We start from the raw sequence: 10,390 nt of genomic DNA, 5'->3' as shown, positions 1-10,390 counted from the left end.
CCCCGGCCAGATCCACCCCCAAAGTCCAGGAAAGGGAGGGCGGGAGGGAAAAAAAAAATTAATCCTCCACAAAACAGGGAAGTCCAAAAACAGGAAAAAACACAGGCCTGCGACACCCCCGCGGACAGGAAGTGGGGCGACGTCCTCCACGGAAACCAAAAGTGAAGCGACGCCCCCCACAGGAAAGTGCGGGGAGATGTCACAGGACACTGAAAAAACAAAACAAACCTTGGGCTGGCGACATGGTCCGCAACCAGGAAGTGAGGCGGCGCCCCCCGCGAAAAAACCAAAAGCGAGGCGGCGCCCCTCACCGAAAAAATGCGGACCCACGTCGCCAAACGCGCCAAGTCCAGAGGGGGAAAAAAACACAAACACGAAAAAAGTACCCCCCGTTTAGCCGGTCCAAGTAGCTGCTATCCCGCTGGGTCCTCATGTGGCGGCATCTTCTTTAACCCCGGGAAACAGAGCGGACCCAAACGCAGGATAGCATAAATCAAAATAGGGTTTAATAACTGAAAACATGAAACAGGACGCAGACTAGACAGGACAAAACCACAGTTGATGCCGCGCTGCACGAAGCAACGCGGCACAGTTAAATACAAGAAGACAATGACACAATAAGGATCAGGTGTGATGACAGGGAGGAGCAGACGAAGGCGGGGCAGACACGTGACGAGAAACATAAACAGATGCACGTGGCCAGAGTCCGGGCAGAGTCCTTACAGTAGAGGATGTACAGTGGTGAGTCATTTCTCAGCATGCAAATATTTTCTAGTAATTACCAATGTATTTCTGATTGATGAAAAAATTGATGTCTTTTGGGAATGAGTTGATTCTTTGAATAAGTTAGTGGCTCTTTCTGAGCTGAATCACACATAAAGGTTTTTACTCATTAGCTCAGATTCTCAGTACCTTCAAATATTGTTGTGAAGACTGATAAGGCTGTGAAAATCTTAAACAATGATATTTGTAACAAATCAGTCTTTAAATAAATTGATGCTGTTAAAACACGAATAACAAAATAATGCGAAACATAAGAATACGAAACATCTACGAAAAAAATGAGTCATGTACTCTTTGTCTTATTTTTGTTATTTCGATGACTGTGTATTTTGTGGATGGATAATAATTCCTGTTGAGTGACGCCTCGTGGTGAGAAAGCAAGGCGTTGGTCCTTAAAGAAGCGTTAGTGCTGTAACGCTATCAATATCACTGTGACTCTGAGACAATTTTGCATATAATTCTGTGGAGATCAATGTTATTAACTTGTGGTTATCTGATTCAATCAAGATGGGAGAAAAGAGCTTTGTAGGTCCTCCTAAGTGAAGCATCAGAGGGAGTGTTCGCTTTTACAAATTCCATAGAAGTGATTCATGAACCATTTGGATGCATGCTTGTTGAAGCAAGTACAATCACAATGTTGTTCACATGCTATTTGTTCCAAATGTGAAGGGGAAGTTGTATTTTGTTTCTTGTATTGCATGCAGAAAACAAACAGGCTCAGTCATGCCATGTGTCAGTTGTGTTACTCACGCTTAAGAATTAATTATGTTAGGAAGAATTTGGTTTTTATGTACTTTCCTGTTACTGAAGCAGCCTTAAGGTTTTCTGTGCAGTCAAATATTACACTCATTTGTTTGTCCTATAAGATTAGGGGCTGCTAGTGTTGTCTATGTTTAGATATCTAAGATTTCTATCTACGATTGGTATATAGGTTAGTTAGGTTTGTTATTGACTTCCTACTGTTTTCTCTGGAAATGAGACAGATCCATTTTGATGTAAGACAGACTTTATTGATTTTCAGTAACTCCAGCAAGTTTTACTTTTCCTACTTTAATTCCCCAAAATGTTCATAATTGATGCTGCACTGTTTAATGTGTAGTCTAGAATAAAACATCCCTGTTTATATTCTATGTCTGGTGTCATAAATAAAACACATCCCGGGCTACATCTATAAACCAAAACTTTGTGCTACACTTATCCTTTAAACTCTAAACCCCTCTTTCTTTTTAAAGCCACACCCACAATCTATCACACTATAACACACACAGAGCTAAGAGAGTTTCAGAGAAAACAAAACTCTCTCTCTCTCTCTGCCTGTGTGTCTGTGTGTGTGTGTGTGTGTGTGTGTGTGTGTGTAAGCAGAAAAATGGCAGAGGCCAGTATTTCCATGGATCACTTCAGCTGTCCAGTGTGTCTGGGTCTCCTGAATGAACCAGTGACTATTCCCTGTGGTCACAGTTTCTGTAAGGTGTGTATTAATGGCTGCTGGGATCAGGAGGATGTGAAGGGCGTCTACAGCTGTCCTCAGTGTAGAGAGTTTTTCACTCCAAGGCCTGTTCTACGCAGGAACAACATACTGGCTGAAGTGGTAGAGAAACTGAAGAAGACTGAACTCCAAGCTGCTTCTCCTGCTCACTGTTACACTGGATCTGGAGATGTGGAGTGTGATTCCTGCATCGGGAGAAAGCGCAAAGCTGTTAATTCCTGTCTGGTTTGTCAGACCTCCTTTTGTAAAGATCATCTTACATCTCACTATCAGTCTCCTGCCTTTAAGAAGCACAAGTTAGTTGAAGCCTGTGCAGAGATCCAAGAGAAGATCTGCTCTGAACATGACAAACTGATGGAGATTTACTGTCGTACTGACCAAAGCTTCATCTGTTACTTGTGTACGATAGAAAAACACAAAGGTCATGATACAGTTTCAACTAAAACAGAAAGAACTAAAAAACAGGTGAGAACTGAATATCATGCTATTTTCGAGTAAATATATTTTCTATTATCTGAGAAGTGACATTTTGTTAGAAGTCAAATAGTTGTTGGTTATTAAGTTATTCAGTTATAAATTGTACAGACTGTGTTAAAACTGTAACTTTTATTGCCCTTTTTCTGTTATATTATTTTTAGTTTTTACATTTACATTTACAGCATTTGGCAGACGCCCTTATCCAGAGCAACGTACATAAGTGCTTAAATCTCTAACATTGAATACATTAATGCTGGCTCACTAAGTTACATATTTAAGATACCATGAGTTTAAAACATTTGTTCAAAGTTACGATGAAAAAGTGTCAAAGGTGTTTTTTTTTTTTTTTTTTTTTTTTAATGCGAAAGATAAGGAAAGAAGTGCTAGTTGAAGTGTTTCCTGAATAAGTAGGTCTTCAACCGCTGCTTGAAAATATCCAGTGACTCAGCTGTCCGTACCTCTAGGGGAAGTTCATTCCACCACCTTGGTGCCAGTACTGAGAAGTACAGAGTTTAATAGACATATTATTTTATACATGTTTATATTATACATTCATACATACATAGAACTTTTTTGTAATTGTGTAGTAAAGGTACACAAAAAAGCACAATTATGCAGAAACTTTAGGCATGGCCTTTCTCACTAACATCAGTTATTTCATAACTCTACTGAAAGGTCTACAGGAAAAAGCAATTAAAATAAATAATATGTATTAATGTGATTATTTATGTACAACCTTAATATAGAATAGAATAGAAAATAGATAAAATGGGGGGTAGAAGCCTTTATTTTTGCCACATATACATTACAGCACAGTGGAATTCTTTTCTTCACATACTTCAACTTAGGAGGTTGGGGTCAGAGTGCAGGGGCAGCTATGATACAGCGCCCCTGGAGCAGGGAGGGTTGAGGGCCTTGCTCAAGGGCCCAGCAGTGGCAGCTTGGCTGTGCTGGGCCTTGAACTCCGATCATCCGATAAACAACCCAGAGCCTTAACCAGTTGAGCCACCAGTGCTTTAATAATGGAACATTCTTTTCCCCATTTTCTTTACATTTTGATTCTATAATATACAGGTCATGCATGTCTTCTCTTTAAAGTTCTCTGGTATTTTTTATATTCTGGTTGTGGGCCAGCTGATGGAACCATGTATTTGTTTCTCTGCTGTAGACTACTTTAAAATTGTTCACATATGGTAATAAAGCCTGCCTTTACTTGCAACCCTCTATTTCACCTGTACAACATAAGTGGACTTCATCTTTTTCTTTGCATATAATATTAACTAGGGTTGCAAAGGGGCGGGAAGTTTCCGGTAAATTTCCGGTAAATTTCCGGAAACTTTCCACGGGAACTTATTCTGGGGAATTTTGGGAATATTCAAAATTGGAAACTTTATGGGAATTTACAGGAATTTATGGGAATTATTTGGAAATATAGGGAAATGTATATAAACTATATTATACACAAACATAAATAAACATTTTGATTGGTCATAAGCAGACATGCATGCAAGGTAATACAAATTTTAAAAATGACATCTTGACTGATTTAATTGTAAGTAGAACTTTAACTGATTCTTTCACTGAGTAACACAAAAGCATAATAAACATTATTATGCTTGTAATAAACATAACAAACTTAATAATTGTAATAAACATATTTCCCTATGATTGCTGTAAAATGAAAGCATCCCCCACCCTCGCCCTTCTAAAAAAGTCCCAATCAAAATGTAAAATGAAGCATTTTTTCTCATGCTTATTAGGTCTCTGCTTCTGTGGTAGTCAGGGCCTGGAAAATGGAGGATTAAGTGATATATGGAGGATTTTTTTTTATTTCTGGGAAGTGAGTGTGTGGGGGAGGGTCATCAAATTATCTGTGCATGTGGTAACACTCCTAATTTACTGCTTATTAAGAGTTAGTAAGGTAGTTATTAAGTTTAGGTATTGGGTACAATTAAGAATGTAGAATAAGGTAATGCAGAATAAGGCATTAATATGTGCTTAATAAGTACTAATAAATAGCCAATAATCTATTAATATTCATGCTAATAAGCAACTAGTTAAATGACCCTAAAATAAAGTGTTACTTGTGCATGTTATGGAAGAATGCAAGTACATGCAGGGGGTGTAAGCAGTGTGCTGTGTGCAAGTGAGCGAGGAATGCAGCGTACAAATTCAACTTAAATTGCATTAAATCTTGTTGTTTTAAACACAATTAAGCTGCAAGATTTTTTTAACTACATTTAATTTACTTGTTATAGGCAACTCTGCATTTTTTTTTTAATATTCCCAGTTTATTTCCATATATTCCTGTTAATTCCCATATATTCCCGTTAATTCCCATGGAAAGTTTCCAGCCTTGAAAATTCCTGGAATTTTGCAGCCCTAAGATTAACACACTGAGCGACTGATGCAGAAATAATTATATTTATCTTATTTGGTATCAGAATGAGTTAAAGGAGGAGCAGATGAAATGCCAGCAGAGGATCCAGGAGAAAGAGAAGAAAGTGCAGGAGCTGAAACAGACTGTGGAGTCTGTTACGGTAAGAATATCTCACACATATGATTTAAAAGATTTGTGCACACACACACACACACGCACACACACACACACACTCTCTCTCTCTCTCTCTCTCTCTCTCTCTCTCTCTCTTCTTTGGAATTACAATAACAGTTGCATCTTGTAATGAAACTCACTCCACTGTGTGTGTGTCCTTACAGAGGTGTTCACAGGCAGCAGTAGATGACAGTGAGATGATCTATACTGAGATGATCAGCTCCATGGAGAAAGAGTGCTCAGAAATGATGGAGCTTATCAGAGCTCAGGAGGAAGCTGAAGTGAGTCGAGCTGAACGACTCCTGAATCAACTGGAGCAGGAGATTGCTGATCTTATGAGGAGAGTCACTGAGCTAGAGCAGCTTTCACACACACACGATGACTTCTACTTCCTCCAGGTAACACTCACTGTCTGATCTACAGAGGGCGCTGTTTCTCACAAAGTTTCCTCCTAAAAGCTCATTACAGCAACAAGAAATTTTCCTATCTGAGATCACAAGTGTGTCTTTGTTCTGATTCAGTCTGAGATTCATTCATTCCTCTCGTCCACTTTTCTCCTTCTCTATGATTTGTTTCCTCTCTGTAGAGTTTCCCGTCTCTCTGTGTTTCTCCTGGATGTGACGACTCACCCAGCTTCACTGTCAATCAACATCTCTCATTTGATAGAGTGAAGAAATCTCTCTCAGATCTGAAAAAACGAGTTGGACAAATCTGTAAGGAGGAATTCAACAAAATCAGACCACAAGGTGAACAAACTAACATTGTTTCTGTATCACAGTAAAAAGAGCCATAAAATTCATCTAACAGAAATAAGAAGTAAGCAGGAACAAGACTGCAGAAAATCACACAGTATTAGCATCAGTCTTGTAAATGACATCAAGAACAATTTAGCAGATAAACAAAGTACAAATCTAACAATTTTGGTGAAAATCGTAGCTGATAAATAAATTGAGATGGTGACGTTGTTGACGTCTGAAATAAACGTGAGGAAACCTCATTTTTCTGTCTCTGCGTCTCCACAGCTGCAGCAGTTCAGATGATTTTACCTTCAGAAACAAAGAACAGAGAAGATTTTCTGCAGTGTAGGTGAACCACACCCACACACACACACAAAATAAGTAGAGGCATTGGGAGAACTTTTAGGACCCTCTGTGAAAAACGTCCTCTTCAGCTACATGGTCATATATCAGAGTTAGTCTCTCATGATTCAGAGACAGGGGCTGGAGCTGGGAATGGAATACGGTATTGTAGTGGATCTGGGACTGAAGCCTTGGTGTGGTACAAGGCTTTAATCAGGGCCGGGAACATGGCTTGGAACCGGGCTTTGGAGGCCACCATATTTGCCCCAGTGTGGAACAGGGCTTGGAACAGAGCCTGGAACAGGTCTTGGAAGCAGGCTTGGGAATCCACTACATCAGCCTCTAGGGAGAGCTTTGTGTTGGAGGTGGCCCTGTCAGCCACATAATGGAACAGGTCTAAGAGGTCTGTTTTGGAGCCCATCCTCTTGGCCTCAAAAAAGAGCTCAGCAGTGGACACCATCAGCTACACTATTGGCCTCGACAAGGAACAGGGCTTAGAGCTCTGCACTGGAGACTGCCCTGTCGGCAAGAGAGAACAACTCTGGGGGCCATCCTTATGCCTCAGCATGGAGAGGAGCTTTGAACTAACAAACCACCCCATCAGCCTCTGGAGAAGGGATTAACATTGACTTTAATTCAACAAAAAACCCAAAACCAAATCTTACTGAACATCACAAATGCATATTATAAATATCTTAAGAACTGAGGTCAAGTGAAACAGAATATAATCATCTATAAACTGAAAATGAAAACATTTGTTTAACTATTGTTAAAGTTACATATAAGAAAATTTATAGCTTACGCTTATACTGTAAAGCTTCGAGATTTCACTGATGCTTGCGTTCAAAGTTTTCATAATGTTAAGACATTTTTGTTCAATATCTTAGTTGAGGTATTAAATTCAAGAATCAAATTGTTCATTTTCATGCTTTAAACTGTATCCACATTATTTTTCAGTCTCCTTTTTGTCTATTTGATGTCTCCTTCAGTCTCCTTGATGTATTGGATTCCAAAGCCTGCTTCCTAGGAATGTTCCAGGCTTTGTTCCAAGCCGTGTTCCACACTGGGGCAAATATGGTGGCCTCCAAAGCCCGGTTCCAAGTCATGTTCCAGGCCCTGATAAAAGCCCTGTTCCACACCAAGACTTCAGTTCATGTGATTTTACCCTCAGAACCAAAGAGCAGAGAAGTTTTTACAGTGTAGGTTTACCACACACACACACCACACATGCAAAATAAGTAGAGGCACTGGGAGAACATTTAGGACCCTGTGTGCAAAATGCCCTCTCCAGCTACATTGTCATATTTCAGAGTTAGTCTCTGATGATTCGAAGACATGGGCTTGAGCTGGGAATGGAACACGGCATTGTACTGGATTACGGTCTGAAGCCTTGGTGTGGAACAGGGCTTTAATAAGGGCCTGGAGCAGGATTCGGGAGGCTGCCACATTGGCCTCGGCATGGAGCAAGGGTTTAAACTGGCCTGGAACATGGCTTGGAACTGGGCTTTGGAGGCCAGCATGTTTGCCCCAGAGCTTTGTGTTGGAGGCTGCCCTGTCAGCCAGATCATGGAACAGGTCTTTGAGGTCTGTTTTGGAGGCCATCCATTTGGCTTCAGAGAAGAGCTCAGCAGTGGGCACCATCAGCCACACCACTGGTCTCAACAAGGAACAGGGCTTAGAGCTCTGCACTGGAGACTGCCCTGTCGCCTCAGCATGGAGTGTAGATTTGCACTAACAACCACCCCATCAGCCTCTGGAGAGAGCTCATCACTGGAGTCAGGGAGTTTGGGAGCTTTGTAGGGAGTTTCGGAGTGGTGGGTGCCACCAGATCCCCGTAATTGAATAACTGATAAAAGGCCGGGCAAACTCGCACATCAAGTTTGCTCTTTGCAGAGGCCTTTTGTGGACTCTCCCAGGCTCCACAATTTCCCTCCACAACAGGCAGAGGCTTCAAATTTCAGTAAGACACTTTAGCCAGTAGAGGGCTTAGGCAGTCTAGCAGGACAGCAGGAACCCTAGACACTTTGTTGTAGATTTTGTTTGGGCTTGAAATTTGCTAGTTTTGAAAAGTAGAACTGGGCGTGGAGCAGAAACACAGGAAGCATATTGTCGTTGCAAAGCCAGGGGGCAAAGATCTACCAGGTCTGGGTTTGTCCACTGCCAGAAGAAGATGGAGTCACATGCTGGCAGTTTCACTGTGGCAACATGTCACTCTCGCCCTTATGCTGTGTCCATCGGGTTCTGTCACGTATTGCTCAGGAACAATTTCAGCCCTTGAGGACATAAGTGAAAGGGGGTTCTTCTTTATTAAATAACAGAGTAAATACAAAACAAAGCAAAATGCAGTTCACACACAAAACAGGCTCTGAGCTCGGCTCTGAAGTGTATCGTTTAATAATGTCTAAAATCTTTAGCGTCCACTATGAATACTGCACAATACCTTATGGGTTCTCTTGTGCCCCTCAGTCTTCTAAACCCTAATCAACAGGGTTGCTTAGAGCCACAATGTTGTGATGTATCCCCTCCCTAAAAGGCGTGAAAACTAAGGAATGTAGGGAGAATCTTTGTATTGCATTGTTTGCACCAAAATTTTAAACATACATCTAACGTATCCCAACTAACTTAAATTAAATATTTCTGAAAGCAGAATTTTTCGTTTTATTTATGCTGAATTTGAACTTTTATTTATATATTTTATTTAAGAGCATACTGGTCTGCAATTTAACCTGTGGACATTTTATTACTGTAGATTTCTGTTATCTGAGTCTGGATCCAATCACAGCACATCATCAACTCATTCTGTCTGAGAACAACAGAGAGGTGAAACGGATTGATACACAACAGCGATACTCTGATCATCCAGAGAGATTTGACTTCTGGCATCAGGTAATGTGTAAGGAGAGTGTGTGTGGACGCTGTTACTGGGAGGTGAAGAGGAGCAGAATGGGTGTGGGCATATCAGTGTCATATAAAGTGATCAGCAGGAAAGGAGAGGGTAATGAATCTCAGTTTGGACGCAACAGTCAGTCCTGGAGTCTGTGGAGTTCTCCTTCCTCTGTCTCTTTCTGGCACAACAACATTCAGACTAAGCACCGAGGTCCATCATCCTCCAGAATAGGAGTGTATGTGGATCACAGTGCAGGAACTCTGTCCTTCTACAGCGTCTCTGACACCATGAGGCTCCTCCACAGAGTCCACACCACATTCACTCAGCCTCTATACGCTGGGCTCCGTGTATGCTATTTTAACTCACCTGTAAAGTTATGTGGTCAAATTTAATTGTGAGTAAAAGTTCTTAGTCAAATTAAAAAACTGATGTCAGCTTTCTTTTTGATGTATTATTTTACATTCATATTATTATACTACATTTTCTCTATATAAATAAAATATTTACCTAAAAAAACAGGATTTTTGTAGAAGTTTTTCCGAAGTCTCAAAATATTCAAGAAAACTGTTGCTACAGAAATAATTAAATGTAAATGATCTTAATTGATTTACCGTTGTTTACTGTTCGACTGACTGAGTTTTTCTCTGTTTCTTTACTGATGCCATTGTTTTTATTAAACTTTCAAACCTGCACTTCTATTTGTTTCAGCATCTTTGTCCTGACATTTTTGACACACATGATGTCACTTGTATACATGTATAAACACAAAGCTTTTTTTTAAATCAATCTTTATTGATGCTTTTAAACATTATTATATTTATGATGCAATGCAATTATTAACTGTTATATCATTAATTATTAAAGCAGATTTGTAGAAAATTGCACTAGAATAAAGAGATAAATTGTGAAAGCAGAGTGTTGAACGTTAAATTGCTGCAGTGTGGAGGTGTTAATCATCCTCTCCAGGACAGGAAGTAGATCTGTCCTAGTGTGTCTCCACACATGATCTGACTCGGATCATTGGGGTTCACCTGCAGCACCTCAACCGGAGCTCCACAAACAAACAGACCCACCTGTGACGGAGAGAGAGAGAGAGAGAGGGAGAGGGAGAGGAGAGTGTGTGA

The 10,390-nt window shown here is 40.4% G+C and overlaps 1 protein-coding gene across 1 annotated transcript; it reads left to right on the top strand.

Moving 5' to 3' along the window:
- Positions 1 to 2,067: 2,067 nt before the first annotated feature.
- On the top strand, positions 2,068 to 9,923 carry LOC132857697 (E3 ubiquitin/ISG15 ligase TRIM25-like). The gene is made up of 6 exons (XM_060887671.1): positions 2,068 to 2,734; positions 5,191 to 5,286; positions 5,465 to 5,698; positions 5,887 to 6,046; positions 6,323 to 6,382; positions 9,129 to 9,923. Exons 1-6 carry the CDS (start codon positions 2,150 to 2,152, stop codon positions 9,656 to 9,658), a joined length of 1,665 nt encoding a protein of 554 aa, XP_060743654.1. The 5' UTR covers positions 2,068 to 2,149; the 3' UTR covers positions 9,659 to 9,923.
- The last annotated feature ends 467 nt before the right edge of the window (positions 9,924 to 10,390 follow it).

The sequence above is a fragment of the Tachysurus vachellii genome, chromosome 15 (genome assembly GCF_030014155.1).
Source record: "Tachysurus vachellii isolate PV-2020 chromosome 15, HZAU_Pvac_v1, whole genome shotgun sequence".
Lineage (NCBI taxonomy): Eukaryota > Metazoa > Chordata > Actinopteri > Siluriformes > Bagridae > Tachysurus > Tachysurus vachellii.
Note: the sequence above shows the minus strand (reverse complement) of the source record. Positions and strands in the feature narration are given on the sequence as shown.

What these genes read in the sequence shown, in the direction of transcription:
- LOC132857697 (XM_060887671.1), top strand. Translation starts at nt 2,150, where the DNA reads ATGGCAGAGGCCAGTATTTCCATGGATCACTTCAGCTGTCCAGTGTGT. An exon ending in AGACTGTGGAGTCTGTTACG is followed by an intron (nt 5,287 to 5,464) that starts GTAAGAATATCT and finishes GTGTCCTTACAG; the next exon opens with AGGTGTTCACAGGCAGCAGT. An exon ending in CAACAAAATCAGACCACAAG is followed by an intron (nt 6,047 to 6,322) that starts GTGAACAAACTA and finishes GCGTCTCCACAG; the next exon opens with CTGCAGCAGTTCAGATGATT.